The 20,315-nt window shown below is 36.2% G+C and overlaps 1 protein-coding gene across 3 annotated transcripts in view; it reads left to right on the top strand.

Annotated features, from left to right (window-relative positions):
• The window catches only part of LOC136039139 (xylosyl- and glucuronyltransferase LARGE2s-like), a 75,362-nt gene extending 57,618 nt beyond the window's left edge, over nt 1-17,744 (top strand). For 2 of the 3 annotated variants that reach the window (XM_065722628.1, XM_065722636.1), the window contains 5 exons: nt 1,566-1,690; nt 11,527-11,682; nt 12,990-13,169; nt 14,491-14,717; nt 17,514-17,744. In XM_065722628.1, coding sequence (XP_065578700.1) covers nt 1,566-1,690; nt 11,527-11,682; nt 12,990-13,169; nt 14,491-14,717; nt 17,514-17,595 — 770 coding nt within the window. In that variant the 3' untranslated portion in view covers nt 17,596-17,744. The remainder of the gene's footprint in view (nt 1-1,565; nt 1,691-11,526; nt 11,683-12,989; nt 13,170-14,490; nt 14,718-17,513) is intronic. The other variant, XM_065722645.1, reaches the window with a different exon arrangement.
• The last annotated feature ends 2,571 nt before the right edge of the window (nt 17,745-20,315 follow it).

Raw genomic sequence — 20,315 nt, 5'->3', positions numbered from 1 at the left:
TAAGAACTCTTCTTTCTTCACCTTGAGCTGCATATCTGCTGTGAAGAAGATCTCACGGCCAACTGTACGACTCCTCTGCGAATGAGCCATATCTTTTATGGAAGCCCCACCATCGTAGCCGTCGAAAACGATAGTGGTAGAAGGGTACTTTCCTGTCACGTAAGTTGCATAATGGTCTAGAATCTCCAGGTATCTTTCATTTTTGTCCATGGTATCCTGTGCAGCAGAGCTTCTCCGTCTAGGATATATCGAGTGCCTTCGGGGAGGGGAAATGAATGCTTCTCAAGGTTGCACGCCTGGCCTATGGCCTTCGCAAGTTCTGGTTTGTTCGCAGTCCGGAGCATGCAGGAGCTGTCAAAAAGTGACGCTGGGTAGGAACACAGTTCGTGTTGAAAGTACTCAGTTTCCGTAAGATTGATCCTTTTCGCGATCATGATAAACCTCTGAAAAAGAAGAGTCGGGTCTAGTCGTTTGCAGTCTCCGCTTGGACTTTGCTTGGTCGTCATCTGGATTGCCTGTTGTTTTCGTCGAAACACAAAGTCAGAGACCAGCTGTCCAGACATGGCGTCAATGACTTTTAGGCCAACATCTTTGGCAGAATCAACGTTGGCAGACGGATAGGCAGTTAGACCATTTGCTATGCTTCTTAACTGAACATCTCCCTCAAATGGTGAACCCCTTTCCAGAGGGTTCACTGGTTCACTTGTTTTGTGGCTGCCCTTTCAACAGGGCAGCCACAAAACAAGCAACACTCGTTAAACCTGAACTGTGAAGTACTCGACCGCAACTCGCACTTGGCAGTGGAAATTTTAGCTAGCCACTCATCCTTTCGCCTTTGAGTGTCATTGTCAATGTTACGCCTGTGTGTATAATTTTTTCTGCATAACTCATGGACCTTCTGTCCGGCAGTGACCACAACGGTATCCCTTCGCATCTGACTTGATTGGTTAATTCCGGCAGCTCCTTTCTGTGTAATAATCGTGTAATGTGAGTCGTCTTCGACATTTCTTTTGCAGATTCTGCAGTGCTCCAACTGTGTAGACATCTCGCTATAAAAAAAAAACAATATAAAAAACACTATAAAAAAAAAAAAAAAAAAAAAGCTAAGAGCACTTGTGACGAGGCGAGAAGAACTAAGAGCCAAGAGATCATATGGTATGAGCTCTAACAAAATTCTATGAATCAATAGATTGATTTAAAAAGGAAAATAAGAGGCTTAATGCCGGTCAGTATTTAAAATAAGAGCTCTGAGTCACGATGTCTTTCTAAATATCAAAATTCATTAAGATCCGATCATCCACTCGTAAGTTATAAATACCTAATTTTTTCTAATTTTTCCTCTCTCTTCAACCCCCCAGATGGTCGAATCTGGGAAAACGACTTTATCAAGTCAAATTGTGCACGATTGTCTTCTCAATAGATGTCGCTGTAAAACAAAAAAACAAAAACAAATAACTTAAACTGACCTGAAACATCCAAGAATTTGACGCAAAGCAGTAAAGTACAATAATTTGTCCTTTAAACTTATTTTTCAGTTTTGTGACTAATTATGATTACAATTGCAGGCCCAGTCAGCTTGGCTCTGTACCTGTCAGATGCAGAAGCTCAGCAATTTCTCTCTTATGTTCAGGACTCACATTTGCTAAGATCTAGGAGGAATATTGCATATCATTTAGTTTATAAAGAAGGGGTAAGGCTTTTTTATGCTATTATTGGTACTAGCATTTTGTTCTTAATGGTTCCTATCGTTTCAATGATTGTTTTTGATTGCCATAGCTATTCTTGCTGTGCAAGGTGTCCCATAAAGACGTCGGATTTGAATCCACTATTAATCGAATTTATTTATCGAATTAATCGGATTTATTAAACACGCTAGTTTCTTGAATAGATGTTTCAATGATACTTAAAACACAGTATTGGGTGTATGGCCCCATCCTCCCTCACATGCTAGCCCCGCAGGCACAAAAAAAAACACAAAGTTCCACATTTTTGCACATGGGAGCTTCAAACCTCTACAGTAGGTTTCTCTGATACGCTGAATATGATGGTGCGATTTTCATTAGAAATACGTGAATTTTTCGACACCCTTTATCCTTTGTCGACAATCAGGAAATCTTTTTCTTACCCCTCAATATTTTACCTCCAACAATAAATTCATTTTTTGCAAAATACCCTCGCCAAGAATAATTTTGCACGTTGTTGTTTTTTCTCTCTATTTTCCCTTCTCTCTTCCTTTTTTGTGACTGCTAATATATGCCTCAGATACAGTAAATGATAAAAACTGTACACTTTTTTCTGACAAGGAGATCAGGAAGTGGAGAAGAAAGGCTCCTCTGAAACCGCCAAAAAATTCCAGTGATTATATAGAAAAAAGAAGTGATTTTCTTCTGCCCTAAAGCAAAACGAAACTGTCCTAGGTCCGAAAGTAAACTTCTAATGGGAATCTCTTTGAACTTGAAAATATCTTACTTGGGTAGAGCATGGAATTAATGACCTTGTAGAAATTACACATTGAAATTATGTACCTCTTCTCGGTTTCTGGAAAGATCAGTCGGGAAATTCCAGGTTGCGGTTTTTATATGAAATTTTTTATCTTTATCTATTTTGCTGAAACTCTATAAGTATATAAAGCTTGGGTGCAGAACTAGTATGACATAACTCTAGCTTTTGTCCTACTGAAAGGTTGGACGAAACGAGGGAATTATCTGCAATCTCGTCATTAAAGCGTCTACCAAGGGTCTATTAAGTTTCAGTCAAACTTGGTGGAAAGTGATGGTGTCAAGGTATCCGGACGCAATCCAACCTCCGTGGAGGAGGGGAGGGGAGACAAAAGGACATATGCCAGGAGCAGAAACATACAAAACAACTTTTTAGGGGGGAGGGGTAATACTAATTCTTCTTATAGTTTTAAGAAGTTACACCCAACAATTTTAAAATATTTTGGATTTGGGGGGGGGGGTAACTCCAGTCTTTTTCCTCCGCAAACATGCATGATCAAGAGATGATGTAAATCTCAACTGAACCTGGTGACAACAAAAGCTAATTTATAATCTTTGGCTTTGGAGGACTCGATCTGACCTCCTCGAAGGAGCTAAAAGTGGAGGGTCTGGGGTTTTCTCACCACGATATCTACCTGAAATTATTGTTGGGTCGTAGCGTGGGTGTTGCATGGATCTCCCGTGTAGATCCTTGTGCCCACTTGCTGATTTCAGGTAGTAATTGAAGCTCGATTTTTTTTTCTTCGCTTAAGAATAGGAGGAAAAAGCACGAAATCCAAAGAATACATCATAGGCAGTGCAATAGCGCTGCCTAAGTAAAGAGCGATGTGGGCACAATGTATTATTATTTATTATTATTTTTTTATTTTTTATTTTTTGGTCTTAGACCGGGCCACTTCGTGTCGAAGGAGTTTCGAAGTCATAGAAACTTCGAAAAGGACTCATTCGATAGAAAATTGAAAGGGCTAGTGCCCTTTCAATAGTCGAAAATGATTGGAGGGCAACTAAAACCCCCTCCTACGCCCACCAACTCCTTTCACACATCCAATAAAATCTTGAGATCGCTATTTTGTTTAGCGTAGTTAAAAGGTCCGGGAATTATGTCTTTGAGGATGACAACCTCCTACAGCCCTCAGGAAAAGGATTATACATTATGCCCTGGGGGCATATAAGGTTTTTTATTGAAAGTGATGTCGTAAAAACTTTAAAAAGGGCTCATTCGATTGGAAGTTGAGAGGGCGAGTGTTCTTGTCAATTGTCAAAAGGGATCGGAGGGCGAATGCCACCACCCCACGCCCATCATTTCTCCAAACACTTCCGATCAAAATTTTGAGAGAACTATTTTGTTCAATGTAGTCGAAAAGTCTGGAAATTCTGTCCTTGAGGATGATACCCCCCCCCCTCAGAGCCATCAGGGCATGGGTTGCAAGTTATGCCCTGGGAGTGTATAAGGTTTTTTATAGAAAGCAATGTCGTAGAAACTTCAAAAAGGGCTTATTCTTTCGGAAATTGAAAAGACTAGTGCTCTTTTTTATAGTCGAAAGTGAGAAGAGGGTAAATGCCCTCCCCCATGCCCATCATTTCCCAAAACACTTTCGATCAAAATGTTTAGATTGCCATTTTGTTCAACATAGTTTAAAGGTCCGGAAATTATGTCTTTGAGGCTGACAACCCCCCAAAGCCCCCAGGGCGAGAATGTAAGTTATATCCTGGGGGCATATAAGGTTTTTATAGAAAGCGTGGTCACATAAACTTCGAAGGGGCCTCATTGGATTGGTAATCAGGAGCTCTAGTGCCCTTTTTCAGAGTCAAAGTGATCGGAGGACAGCTACACCGCCTCCTCCCCCCCCCCACACACACGTTGTATTGTCCCAAAGCTCATCTTTTAGAAATTTTGAGACATCACTTTTATTTAAAATAGTCCAATTGTCGTGTAACAAGGCTTTTGAGTTTGAAACACTCCCCCAGAGCCTTGGGGCAAGGGTTGTAAGTTATGCTCCGGAGGCATTTAAGGTTTTTATGGAAGGGATGGTTGTATAAACTTTAGAGGAGGCTCTCCTGGTTGAAAACTGGAAGTTCTAGTTCTCTTTTAAGAGTTAAAAGGGATTGTGGGCAGCTAGCCCCCCTTCCCGCCGACTACCCTTCTTTTCACCAAATGAATCTGATTGATATTGCGAGATAGCGATTTTGCTCAAAATAGTCCAAAAAAAAATATAACAATGCTTCTAGGGTGAAGACAAGCCCCCTGTGCCGTGGGGATAGGGTATTAAGTCGTGCCCTGGAGGCATATAAGGTTTTTATGGCATGGGTGGTCGTATAAACTTCAAATGGGACTCATTTGGCTTGAAATTGGAAGTTATATTGTCCTTTTTAAGAGTTAATAGTGATTTGAAAGCAATCAGCCTCCCCCCCCCCACGCTCATCATTTTCCAAAGACATCCAATCAAAATTTGGAGGTAGCAGTTTTGTTCATTGTAGTTGAAGGGTCCAGAAATTATGTCTTTGAGGAAGACACACCCACCCCCACAGCTCTAAGGGAAAGGGTTGTAAGTTGTGCCCTGGGGGAATATAAAGTTTTAATAGAAAGGGTGGCCGTATATACTTTGGAGGGGATTCGTTGAATTTGTAATCAGAATTTCTAGTGCCTTTTTAAAAGTCAAAATGATCAGAGGGCAGCTATCCCCTCCCCCTCTCACACGCCGTGTTTTCCCGAAATTAATCGAATAGAAATTTTGAGACAGTCTTTTTATTCTAAATAGTCCAAAGATCACATAACAAGGCTTTTGGGGTTGATACAAATCAACAGAGCCTGAAGGCGAGGGTTGTAAGTTATACCAAATGGGGACATTTAAGCTTTTTATGGAAGGGATGGTTGTTTAACTTTAGAAGTGGCTCATTTGATTGAAAATTGGAAGCTCTAGCTTCTTTTTAAGAGTCAAAAGTGATGGAAGGTTTTTAGCCCCTCCCCGTCAACCCCCTCTTTTCACCAAACGTATCTGATTTAAATTATTGGGTTTACGATTTTGTTCAAAAAAACCAAAGAACATACAATACCTCTAGGGTAGATACATTCTCCCAGCGCCCTTGAGATAGGGTTTTAAGTTAGAGCATGTGAGGTTTTTATGGAATGGGCAGTCGTATTAATTTCACATGGGGTTCATTTGATTTGACATTGGAAGTTATCGTGCCCTTTTTAAGAGACAAAGTGATTTGAGAGCAACCAGTCCCCCTCCTCCACGCTCATCATTTCTCTTAATATTTGTAATCAAAATTTGGAGATTACAATTTTGTCCACATAGTCGAAGGGTCTGGAAATTTTGTGTTTGAGGAAGACAGTCCCACTCTCCCTACAGCTCTCAGGGCAAGGGTTGCAAGTTATGCCCTGAGGTATATAAGGTCCTTAAAGAAAGTGTGGTCGTGTATGCTTTGCAGGGTTTTGAGGGTACTCATCGGATAGGTAATCAGAAGTTCTAGTGCCCTTTTTAAGAGTTAAAATAAGTTCAAAGAACATATATGCCTCCAGAGTTGAAACAACCCCCAGAACCACAGGGCAAGGGTTTAGGTTGCGCCCTGGGGGCGTGCAAGATTTTTTATAGAATAGATGGTTGTATTAAATTCAGAAGGGTCCCCCACACGTCGTGTTTTTACGAGACGTATCCAATACAATTTTTGAGACAGTCCTTTTATTCAAAATAGTCTTTAAAGATTTTATTAATTTTAGAGCTGGCTCATTTGGTCGAAATTAGAAGTTCTAGTTCCCTTTTAAGGGTCAAAAGTGATGGGAGGGTCAACTACCCCTCTTTTCACCAAACGCATCTGATTGAAATTGTGCGGTAGTAATTTTGTTTGAAACAGTCTAAAGAACATATAACAATGCCTCCAGGGTTGAAATGACCCCCCCCCTAGAGCCCTAGAGAGAGGGCTTTAATTTATGCCCTGTGGTATATAAGGTTTTTACAGAATCGGCGGTTGCAATAAATTCAAATGGGTCTCATTTGATTTTAAATTGGAAGTTATTGAGTCCTTTTTAAGTATCAAAGTGATTTGAGAGCAGTCATCCCCCCTACTCCCATCATTTCCCAAAACAAACATCCAAACAAAGTTTTGAGACATCGGTTTATTTCAGCACTGTTGAAAGGTTGATTAATCATGCGTCTGGGAATGTCAACCCCCCCTCCCCCGAGGCCTCAGGGTAATGGCTGTAAGTTTTGCACTTTGTTCATTGTTTACATGTAGTATGTGGTATCGAGAAAAGGTATGCATGTTTGACTTTTACTTTCCCAAAATACGAAGGGTACTAAGGTAAGTCTTTCAGGGAATGTTGAGGGAAGTGTTGAACTAAATCAAAACCTATTATGTGTATATGGGTTGTCAAATGGGTGTAACTCGAGAATGACTCAGTATATAAAATTTAGAATTCTCAGGAAATGATAAGGGAGATGATCAATTGACCAAAAAGGCAATATTTGCACGCTGCTACCACTACAACTACTGCTGCCTCAACTGCTACCATAAGTACTATTACTACTACCACTACTATTACTAAATCTACTACTTCTATAGCTGAAGATATTGAAAAAAAAATATCTGAGGAAACATTGAGGGAAACATGTCTATACAAATTGCTGATAGGGGCGTATCAGCAATATTTTTGGAACGGCTTATCATATTAAGAGGAGACTTCGGGGACATCATGAGTGGGATGTTTAGTTGACCAAAAGGCAAAATATACTTGTTACTACTGCTATTAATACTGTTGCTACTACTGTTCCTACTACTACCACTACTTCTATGATACTAGTGCAATTAAGGCTACACGTATGAAGGTGAAAATTTGATAGAATATTGAGGGGGAATTTGAACTATATTAAAACACACTATGCGCATGCAGATTGTCAAAGGGGTGTATCTCAAGAATTGATTTGGGTATCAAGTTGAAACTTTTGGAGAATACTTAATGGGGAAGATCAATTGAAAAAAGGTAATACATGCATGTCACTACGAACACTAATACTGCTGCTACTTTTGCTAAAACTACAACTGCTACTGAACTGACCAAAAGGCAATATATACATGCTATTACCGCTATTAATACTGCTGCTACTACTGCTGCTACTACTATTAATACAACACTGACGAAGCAACTCTAAGAAGGTAAAATCTGAGAAAATATTGATGACGATTTCAAACAAATAAAAGACACCATATGCATTTAAAGGATTCAAGACCTTTATTAAAAATAATTCATGTCAGCTTGACGAAGGGTTGCAAATAAAGCACAAAATATGCTTGAAAAAGTCAACCAGTATACAATTACTAAATTATAAGACTAACCAATTCATCAATGAAATAAACACAAATAAAGAAAAATAAAAATTAGAGATTATAATAGTAATTACTGAAAAATAAATGTAATTACTGAAAAATAAATATAATTACTGAATAATAAATTAAAAAATGAATATATTAATTACATAAGAAATACCAGAATTACTTAAATTGTCCTCTCTCGTCATCCAGCCCCAAACTTTCCAACCGTCTGCTAGGAGATGCATCTTTAACCGGTTTTTAAATTGAGGAACACTTTCCACGTCCCGAATTGAGTCTGGGAAGGCGTTCCAGACCACCGGACCCGTGTGCCTAGCCATATTGTTGAACAAACCGTACCTCTTGGCTCACTTACCACGTCTTCAGCATTTTTCTTAAGATATCTGTGATAAAACGAATTAAAAGGAAAAAAAAATTATTGAAAACATCAGGCGCTTAGGATTGTCAAAATAGCGTATCTTTCGAACTGATTTGTGTATTAAGATAGAGCACTTAGAGAATACTTAAAGGGGAAGATTAATTGACCAAAAGGCAATATGTGCACACTACTACTAATACTACTACTATTACAAAATTTTCCAATTCTACTACTACTATTGCACCAACTATTACTTTGATACATCAATTTTGTTCAGCATTGTAGAACGGTCCGGCAATTATATCCTTAGGGATATTGGACATGTTCACCCACTACAATTATGCAATTGGGCCATTAAGCTTTAAAACTAAATGTTGCTTTAAACTAAATGAAAAGACATTGTTTTTATGGTTGCCAATAAGACACGTCAGCAATATATCGAAAACGACTGGGGCTATTAAATTGAAAGTTTTGGGGCTGCTACTATTACTACTTCTGCTCTTACAATTTAAATAAATAGATAGAGTGTATGTGTATCCATGTTGTAAAACAACTTAGATAGAATCTTTTGGGAATGATGTTAGATTTTATATTTCGTTTTAACTTCAAGAGTTGTAAAATCAAAGTAAAAAAAACTGTTTGTGTCAGGATTAAAAATCGTTGAAAAAGTTTCTCCAGCACACAATTATCAACCCAAGCAACACAATTAGCAACACAGTTATGAATTTTTATTTTAAAAAAAAGCTGGAAAGATGTGTAAAATTAAAAATATGAAAAAGACTATGTCAATAAGAAACGAACAGAAATTAATTTAGAAAACTTTCCACAAAACAAGTTTTTCAAAGAAAAGTAAAGAGTTCATTAAGCTAAAAATGAGTGGAATTAGAGTCAAATAATCTTCCAAGCGTAAAACTACCACAAATCAGTATCAACAAGTAAATGAAACTCAAAACGAGCAGAAATTGCAATAAATAGCCGAGTCAAACTCAAAACGAGCAAAAATTAACATGAGTAGCAATATAACTTACGGTTTACTAAAAAAAAAAAGTTCAAATGTTTTCCCTTTTTTTACTTTCATAAATAAAAAATTATTAAAGATTTAAGGAATAAATATCAGCACATGTTAATTAAACTGAAAATCCACGGTGATTTTTTTTTTTTTTTTTCAGTAAAGCGCAAATTGTGTTCTGGTATTGAAGGCATGGGGGTTATCAGCCCTACTCATGTTAAAATCTGCTCATTTCGAGTTTCATTTACTTATTGATGGTGATTTGGGGTTATTTTGTGCTTGGAAGATCATTTGACTCTATTTCTGCTCTTTTTTGTCTTAATGGAGCTCTACTTTTCTTGAAAAACTTGTTTTGTGGAAAAAATTTTAAATTAATCGCAGACAAAGATGAAGCAGAAAATATTAGTGAAAATACCCCATCTTTAGATGATAAATAAGGAATATCTCGATGTGATAAAAAAGAAATATGTACTATTGTATATTTTTCAGAGAGTGTTGGGAGGGGTAGGGGAGCTAATCACTTATTTCTTGCTAAAGAATCTACCCTGAAAGACTGGCTATGTATGCAACGGTATCAGAAAAAGGTAAAAAAAAAGGTAAAGGATACGGCATTAGACTTTACAGTCCCCACCGGCGGTGCTGATACTTGCAAACGTGTTTATGGTCTTTTACTTCCTGCTAAATCTTTTCAAGGTGTTACGAAACCTTTGAAGGACCACCCCAGGTTTTTTAGAAAAGGTAAATAATCCAGATAAACAGTGATAGAACGAATTCCTGCTTACTATTACTACTACTAACAACTCACCGCAGCACCAAGCCGTTTGATGCCAACACCACTACGCGCACTCCTCCTCCATCCCGATTTGTTCAGAGCCTCCCTCTTTACACCCTCCCAAGAAGTTTCCATTTCCCCGAAACCTTTCTTTATGACATCTTCCATCCCCAATTACGGACAACCTGATTTCCGTTTAACCCTAGACAGGTAGCCGGAAAGGACTATCTTTGTCAATTTGTCACCCTTCATCCGCAGAACGTGCCCAAGCCATCTCAACCTTTCATTATGTCCCTAGAAAGCGGGATTGAACCGTACCTAACCATGTACTAACCTCACTTCCTACCTTAATCACAGCAATACTGTTCTCCTACATTCACCTTTTTCATCATCTGTGATGGAGCCGTGAAGCCTGTAAAAAGTACGTAGCACTAATCACTTTAATGTATTTACCTGGTATATCATGCAAGGATGGTATATCATACAATTTAGTGTATTTGTCTGGTATCCCAGACAAGGATAAGGCCTTTGTTAAAGATCTTCTATCAGCCGAATCAAATGCTTGATGTAAAACTAAAGCGTTTGATGACTCGGGCACATCTCAATTATTAACATAAGAGGGGAAATTTAGTCGACACGTCCTCCACCCTTCATAAAACCATACTGTTCTTCTCTTAAAACTTTATCTACAGCACCTCCTAGTCTAAAAATTGTTTTATTGCTAAGTAATTTATTCCCTATAGAAACAAGGCTACTGCCTCTATAATTACCACACTCACTCTTATCACCCTTCTTATAGAGGGGTTTAATAAGAGTTTTCCTAAAATTGCTAGGTGCTTCTCCTTTTCCAAAAAATCATATTCATAATATCCAGGAACTTATATTTAACATCACAACCCCCATACTTAAAAAACTCATTCACTACACTTTCAGCACAGGGGCCTAATTATTTTTTAATCCTTTTAGTACTGTCACTAATTCATTCTCTCACAATAAATTATCTTTCGCATCCAAAGTGTCACAAACTTTTTCATTATTTTCCATGTATTTTCTTGTAACTCTACATGGTTTAGCACATTCCAAGATGTTCTGCCCATATCTCTTTAACTCTTTCCTTCTCACTAATTGTGTTCCCATTCCTATCTTTAACCTGGACAAGTCCAGATTCACTATTCCCTGTCAATTTATTAACATGTCAGATCAATATTTTACTATTATGCCGTCTGGCTGCATATTCCGGATCTCCGGAAGATACAGATTTTCACACCTCCTTAGTTCCCGTTTATTGCCTTTTCCACTTTCTTTACATTCCTGCTATTTTTATACGATCTATTATTCAAATAATTCTTGTACAGGCATCTCCTCCTTCCCTAAGACACCTTCAGTGACCTCACAAACTATTTTCCTAAAATTATTCCATCCATTTTCTTCATTGTCAAATTTAAACTCTCCAGCCTAATATTCAACTGTTCCTGCTGGCTGAATCAAATACTATGCATCAGTGTTGTCTGATAATACGATCTGATGATACTGTTTCTCTGATACTCTTTTGGTTTTATAGACTTTGTATCCTGTAAACTTCTTACGTAATATAGCGATGGAGCAAGCTAGGACCCGTTATTTATTTTTGACAGACATCGATTTTCTACCGATGATTGGTCTCTATTCGACTTTGAAAAAGGCTGTTCAGACATTGAAAACTGAAACTTCTATAAAGGTATTACTATTCTTAGTATTATTATTAGTAACAGGCTCACTATGATCAGTAGAATGGACTCACAAAAGTCAATCAGGCTACTTATACCCATTGCCTCCATACCTTCTCTCCAAAAAAAAAAATAATATTAAGTTTTTTTTTTTTTTTTTTTTTTTTTTTTTTTTTTTTTTTTTTTTTTTTTTCTCGTTGGGTGCTGGATTCTGAAATAGGACTTGTTTATTTTGTTTTCATTGACGTCAATTCATTTCGTCGCTCCGGGCCCAGAGTCAATCTGAGGTACGTTAATATAAATTTGAGGCTACGAAATGAACACTCACTACTTACCACCGGCATTGCAATCGCTAAAAAATATTTGCTATGCAACTCTTACGTTTGCGAAGACAGCATCATCTCTGTATTGCACAGTTAATTCTAACAACATTGAAATCAATTAAGTTCGGTTTCCTCACTTTTATTCTCAAGGAATGGTGATGAAGATGTGGGAAAAGGAAATTTCGGATTCAATTTGCTTATACTTGCTGTTAGCTGTGCCATCTACTTTATTTTAATAAGAATAAAATATTCAAGTTTAAAAAAGATTGTAACAGTTTGACTATTTACTTAAAACTGCGCCCCTAAAATATCTGTGCCCGGTACAAATGCCCCTTCTGCCCCCTCCCCCACTCTAAAGGCGCCTCTATGCATATGTGACAACCCAAGTCTTCTACATATTGTTAAAAATTTGTATCCTGAACTACACTTGTACCAAACAAAAGAAGAGAATTGAGACGCTAGTCTAGGTATCCCACAGAAAGGATCTTCTAATTGTCAATATATAGTTATTAAAAACACCAGATACTAAGTGCATAAAGTAAGTATAGTTATATACAACCGCTGTTTGATTTTTGCCAAATTTCAGAGTCATGGAAAAACAAGTCATTACTACGAAGATTACAAATTAGATCAATGGGTGTGCGACACCAAACTTTCATTTATCTATTACCTCCAAAATGGGATTCATTTCAATACACATTGCCATACAAATATTAATTCGCTGAAAATTTTAGAATATAGACCCAAACAAGACTACTTCAAAAATAATAATCACATATCTGTTGTTACTTGCTAGGGCGGTGAATATTTTGCATTTTTAGTGCTTTAAACTCCTTCTTGCTCGTCGAAAAAAGTTTCTCTCTCTCTCTCTCTCTCTCTCTCTCTCTCTCTCTCTCTCTCTCCCTCTCCCTCTCCCTCTCTCTGTCATTTTCTCACATGTTGTAATGAGACTGCAATAATAAGCAACAATTAATCGCAACTTGTTTAAATTTTAGGCTCTCGTGGTTCCGGCATTTGAAACCCAAAGGTATCGACTAAATTTTCCCAAGTCGAAAGCTGAGCTTTTAAGCATGCTTGATCTCGGAACCCTGTTTACTTTTCGATATCATGATTGGCCACAAGGCCATGCACCTACTAATTACGCTCGCTGGAGGACTGCTACCACGCCATATAAAGTAAGCTAATTATCTATTTCGTTTCACTTATTTGTGGCTAGTTTAAAAATAAAGAAATAAAAGATTCAAAACTGTTTATTCTTTTTTATGTAATATCCTGAATAGGGATTTTGTTTTCTCGTTAACTTGTTGTATCCTTTTAAAAACAAGTTCTAAAAAAGTTCCTTTTCATTGTTTTTCTAAGTTTCAAATCTTTAATATTTATGAGCTAGAAAGTTTGTTAGGGTAGTAATCTCTAGTACCCATACTTTCAACAAAAGGGTAAACCCTAGATGCGTCATCAGCATATTTATAGTTCATCTCATGACGAACGCCCATTTTTCGATTTTCTGGTTAGGAGGACGATACAGCTAGAGGGATCCCCCCTCTAGCTGTATGCGCTTTAGTTCTTTCTTAAGTACCGCCATGTAGCCTTTATATTGGGGAGCGGCTATGCAGTTTCCAAAGTCAAGGTTCGGTCTTATGATGACCTTATAAAGTTTAAGAAAGACTTTGGGTGATCTGCTTGTAATAGATCTCTTGAGTAGGCCAAGTCCTGTATTAAATTTAGAAACCACATTCCTTATGTGGGAGTGGAACTTGAGCTAATTATCAAAGAGTACACCTAAGTCCCTTTCTTCATTGTGGGTTTGAAGATCAATCCTTGTTCGCTTCTCAGGATCCCACATTGAGTACACTGCGTTTTCATTCTTTGGTCCCAAGTGCAAGACGCAGCATTTGCTGATGTTGAATGACAGTAGCCACTCTTCATTCCACTCGTTGATATGGTCAAGATCGGCTTGGAGGCTTGCGCTCTGTGCTGGACCGAAAAGCTTAGAATCATCGGCAATTATACTTTTAGTTTTTATGATTTGTAGGTGACAAGGAGCTTATGAGTGACGAACGCTTCTACCATTCTGCTTACATGTACAACACCCGTTTTCGGGTTAAAAAAAGGAGAAGTACAAAGTGTTATTTTTTTTTCGTTTTGTATTACGTAATACCAGTAATACCAATTTTTTAATAGGTTCTTTTATCTGGCTAATATCAGGGTTATCACCCTTTGGAATTCTTTCCAAGATGCTAGGATTTCAGTCTTGAGCTTGGTCGATCTTGGGGAAAAGTATATGAATTAAGCACCGTCCTTAAAAACGTATTTATTACATATATTGTCAGTATTTATTGTTATTTTTTATTTTGGAATGATGTTTTTTTGGATGTTTTTTCTTTTTTGTAATTAATCGTGAAATATTGTTACATTCCCAGTTGTAGCTGTGTTTATTGTGAATATATATTTTTTCAGTGTTTTTATTTACTTTTTGATACATATTTTATATTTAAGATACAATGGGAAGCTGATTTTGAGCCATATGTGGTGGTGCGCAAGGATCAAGTTCCAAAGTTTGATGCAAGTTTTCAAGGTTTTGGTTGGAACAAAGTGGCCCATTCCATGGAGTTAGCTGCTAAAAATTTTGACTTTGTCGTTTTACCCAACGCCTTTATCATCCATTTACCACATGCTCCGAGCTTGGATATTGCAAAATACCGTAGATCAAAACAGTATAGAAAGTGAGTACTTAAACTGTATCGCATGATCTCCCGTAAAATTTTGCTGAAGACTTGACTTGAGCTTTGTCCATTTTCACGCTTAAGTTTGTCAAAATGAAAAAAAAACTTATTACTAAACACAACTATGACAGTCACGAGCGAGGCCGGACCTAATGACCATTATTTTTTTTTTTTTTTTTTTTTTTTTTTTTTTTTTTTTTTTTTTTTTTTTTTTTTTTTTTTTTTTTTTTACAGATAAAATAAATAGCAATTGTCGGTTAAAAACACTGTCGATAAAAGGCACAAAAGAATTCAAATGAGGGTTTCTACTATATTTTGGTGGCACTAATTTGTTTTTTAATTGGTGTTGGCACTGACTGATTCAGGGGGAGGGAACCGTGAACGATGCCTTTCGAAGAATAGGGTGAACTCTCTGAACTTTTGCATTAATGGGAAACTCCTATCACATAGGGTTGGGACTGTTAGGGCAGAACGAGCAGTCTCGTAAGTCGGGATCAGTATAATCCTGATCCAGTATAACCAGGGCTCGGACTGTTAGGGTAGAACGAGCATACTCGTAAGTCGGGATCAGTATAATCCTGGTCATCTGATTTTGAATCATCTGCACTCAAATGCACTAACAAATCAAGACTTGAATTTGAAGTCCTAAATCTTCTTGGCTGAAATCTTCCTAGATATCCTATTAGGACCTAGAAATAGTCACAAATATCTTTTGAACTTTAGTAAAAACGTTAAACAAATACCTTTTTCCAAGGGGCAAAAATTCATATCTCAGATATTTGACCAGAGTGTTGATTTTTATTTGTCGTATTCTTCTAGCACAGGAGCTCAGAAAATCAGGAACGCGTTTTGTGAACGCGTTGTTATTTGCATATGCAATGAAGTTGTTGTCGCTCCTTTCTAGTTGTAAAATTCTTTCTAACGTCAGATTTTTGAGCTGACTGTTGCAAAATTGCTGTTCAAAAGTTACTCAGCTTCTAAAAGTTTATGCCTTAATTGAATATCCCAAATGATTTAGATCAAGATAGATCAAGATTTAGAATATATTTGCTTATTCCTTTTCACTTAAATTGATAGACACGTTGCAGAGAAGTATATTTATGCTTTCCTTTAAATGCACTATTTTGTTTTGAAAAAAGGGTTCTATACATATATATATGTATATATATATATATATATATATATATATATATATATATATATATATATATTTATATATATAGGGTTCTTTATACAGTTACGTACGCTTGGGGTGGCGGCTATTTGTCTGAGCCACTGATATCAGTATCTTTACAATTCATCTTATAGTTTTATATTTCGTCTGTTTTTAGTTTGACATATCCCCCCAGACGATCCACTCTCCAGACGAGACCCTATGTAAATAGTTTTATATAGGCTGTAAGCACATTCAAAGTCTCTATATCCGCCCTCTTAATTCAAAAATGTTTCACGTCGAAAAATTTTTACGATCTGAATTTTGACACACATAGTTTTAAAACCAGGTGGAACACTTGATAGTGATATTAATGGCTCATTTTCTATTGGAACTGATCAAAGACATGGACAAATCATAGAAGTACTCTATTAACGAATTTAAAGTCTCTGCTCTGTATGAATGGCTCCTAATTGCACTGAGATGTTTTATCTTCGATTAATTATTATATTTTGTTACAGTTTTAACTCTTTAGTTTGCTTTCTTTTTTTGTTATTTATCTAAAATAATGTTCTCATGGATTCGTAATAATCTTTTAAACTGCTGCACAGGTTTCCGACTTTCTTTTTTTTTTTTTTTTTTTTTTCTCTCCTATCTTGATGTCTTCCATCCTAGAAAATATCAGCATATAAAAGCTCAAATATAGGTGGAACTTTACGTAAAAATGTTTACTTAAACAACTGCAAAGGTGATGTTGCCTTTCAATCATGCAAATGAATGAATAAATTCAAAGAAAAACTGGGTAAATTTTTCCAGACAGTGGATGTCAGAAATTTGAATGAGCTAGAGAAGTTGGCTCTTTTCCTTTATTTGCCATTATTCTTTTACTTGAAAAATCTTTATTTAATGAAACACTTATGAAATATGTATGGAATGTCTATAGTAAAATAATTTCAACCCTAGATTGTTGTTCCTCTTCTGCGATATCAAGCTGGTTAATATAATATCGAAATATATAGATTATAGTTTTTTTTTTTTTTTTTTTTTTTTTTGGTCTTTTTTCCGTTTTTTGACAGCTCTCTAAGTATCTCGACTTATATTATCTTTACTATAATTATTATTTAGGAGGTCTCTGTAATTTGAACCATAGGAATTTAGCCGCCAAATCAGAACAAGAATTTTGATAAAATAAAGTGGCTTTAACTTCCAAAAACCCAGAATGGTTTTAACACGCTTTTAAGAATAAGGATCTATGCAAATATAATCCAATGTATGTGTATTGGGAACCAGTACCTGCATGGGGAAGGGGCTTTTAGGAAAATGTCCTCCAAATTGAATATATATTACGATTTCCTTTATAGTTTCACACATTATTTTCAAATAGATATGCTGTTTTTTCCATCCCTTTCCCTCCAGAATATTTTCTTAGCATAATTATTACTTATCGATCTGTTTTTTTCTCAGATTATAACTCTACCATTTAATCGTTCCAAGGAGAGAGGTCCTAGTCCCTTGCTGGAAAAACTTTTACTGAATGGTGCACATGTTATGTATAAAATTTTGCAGAAAGGAGTAACAATTATATATTTTTTCTTTAAAACTAAATCTTGATCTATTTTTCATTTGCTCTTTATCATTTTTAGGTGCCTGAAGCTTTTGAAAGCCAACTTTGTTGAAGAACTAAAAGTGAAGTACAACTTTGATTTTAAGTATAAAATAAGCTAGGCTGCTTATGTAGTCTGGTCTCGATTTTATTGGTAATTGTTCAAGAATAATGATTTTTACATATGGACTGAATATTAGTTTTGATATTTCTCTTTTTGAATCAAGAAGCTATTATATTTAAGTATGCAATAAACACGCTATATTGTTTTCAGTCTCGTTTGTTCAAAAGATTTAGCATTAGAAAACCAAGGCTCGTGCTAATTTTTTTTCTTTTTATTTTATTTTTTAGGGTTAAACAAAGACCAGGATGAGGGAATAACAATGAAGTGAAGACGAGGGTATAAAATAATAAAATAGGTAATCAGAAAGCCTACGATAGCATCCAATGCAAGGAAGAGACTACATAGGATAGAAAGCTGAGCTTTTAAGAAACTAGAGATTTTTAAAAAATTTTTTAGAAGATTATAGTAATGACCCTGGAGTTAGTACAATTTAGAAGGAAAATAAAAAAAAAACACAAGTTTTTTTTAACTGAAAGTAAGGAGCGACATTAAAAAGTAAAGCAGTTCAAAATAGGGATGAAACCTTTTTATTGACAGTGAACAGATAGCCTATAAAATTTAACTGGATATTTCGAACACATATACAGTGTTCATCATCAGCAGTAAAACTAAAAGACATGAATAAAACGAAACAAAATTTATACCTAATAAACTAATTACATATAGTTTATTGCTCTTATTTTTTTCAGTGCAACAGCGGAAGCCAATCTCTTTGACCTTTTTGGTTCCGGTTCATCAGATTTATCTGACATATTACGTGGACAGAGGTCATAGCTTTTAGGTGAGGTGATATGTACTTTATTTGACCTCGGTAAATTATCATAAATTGAATTCAATCCAAATTTACCTGTATCTCTGTTTATGGAATTATTCTTGAATAATTTTTGTTTAATTTCGATTGTTTTCCTGAAAATTTGCTTTAAACCTTGGTCCCTAGAAATCAAAGAAACATTTTTGATTTTGATATATTTTATAGGGTTAAACAAAGACCAGGATGAGGGAATAAGAAGGGAAAAATAAGAGCAATAAACTATATGTAATTAGTTTATTAGATATAAATTTTGTTTGGTTTTATTCATGTCTTTTAGTTTTACTGCTGATGATGAACACTGTATATGTGTTCGAAATATCCAGTTAAATCTTATATCTGTTCACTGTCAATAAAAAGGTTTCATCCCTATTTTGAACTGTTTTACTTTCGTCATCGAAAGGCAGTGTGGTCTTCGAAATTATCTAAAGCGACATTAAAACTTAAAACGAACAGAAATTACCCCGTATATGAAAGGGGCTGTACCCTCTTCAACGCCCTCACTCTTTGCGCTAAAAATTGACCCTTTCTCTCAACTCTACTTTTTAAAACAGTAAAAACTTTAGCATAAAGAGCAGGGCGTTGAAGAGGGTACAGCCCCTTTCATATACGGGATAATTTCTGTTCGTTTTAAGTTTTAATGTCGCTCCTTACCTTCAGTTAAAAAAAAATCTGTGTTTTTTTATTTAATTTCTGAACGTTTTTTAGTTAATCCATGTTTTGATTTTGGCTCTCCGCAGATGAATATTTAAAGCGAAACTTGCATATTTATTTATTTGGCTAAATGGCTTTCCCATAGTTTTGATCGAATGATTTTGAGAAAAAAGGAGGGTTAGGAAGCCCAGTTGCCCTCCAATTTTTTGGGTACTTAAAAAGGCAACTAGAACTTTTAGTTTTTACGAACATTTTTATTAGTAAAAGACATACGTAACTTACGCATTAGCTTACGTAACAAACTTCTATATTCGTATGTTTTTATTACGTTTATGAGAGGGTTCGCCCACTCGTCAATACCTCGCTCTTTGCACTAAAGCTTAAATTTTGTCCCCTGAATCACAAAGGCCGTAGAATAAATAGTTGAAATTACTAAAAACACTTTAGCGTAAAGAGTGAGGTATTAGGAGGCGGAGAACCCCTTATATGCGTAATATTTTCTGTTCGTTTTAAGTTTTAATGCTACTCCTTACTTTCAGTCGAAAAAACTTTTTCATATTTATTTTTTATTGTTTTTTTAAATAATGCTAGAAAATGCTGCGCCCCCTTTATGGAAATCTTCTTCCCCCATGACAAATTCCTCCATGGAAATTTTCTCCCACATAACTCCCTCTTCTCAACCCCCCTCTCAACCAAAAAATCCCCCTGAAAACGTCTGTACAGTTCTCAATAACCATTACTATATGCAGACACTGGTTTTTGTAACTTGCAGCCCTTCCTACGGGGACTGTGGGGGAGTAAGTCGTCCCCAAAGACATAGTTATAGGGTTTTTCGACTGTGTTGAATAAAATTTCTATCTCAGAATTTTGATCCGACGACTTTGGGAAAAAAATGAGCGTGGGAGGGGGCCTAGGTGCCATCCAATTTTTTGGTCACTTAAAAGGGTACTAGAACTTTTCATTTTCGTTCGAATGAGCCCTCTCGCAAAATTCTAGGACCACTGGGTCGACACGATCACCCCTGGGAAAGAAAAAAAACAACAAACAAACAAATAAACCCGCATCCGTGATTTGTCTTCTGGCAAAAAATACAAAATTCCACATTTTTGTAGATAGGAGCTTGGAACTTGTACAGTAGGGTTCTCTGATACGCTGAATCTGATGGTGTGATTTTCGTTAAGATTCTATGACTTTTAGGGGGTGTTTTCCCCTATTTTCTAAAGTAGGGCAAATTTTCTCATAGTAGGGCAACGTAA

The sequence above is a fragment of the Artemia franciscana genome, chromosome 2 (genome assembly GCF_032884065.1).
Source record: "Artemia franciscana chromosome 2, ASM3288406v1, whole genome shotgun sequence".
NCBI lineage: Eukaryota > Metazoa > Arthropoda > Branchiopoda > Anostraca > Artemiidae > Artemia > Artemia franciscana.
This window is presented reverse-complemented; position numbering and strand designations above follow the sequence as displayed.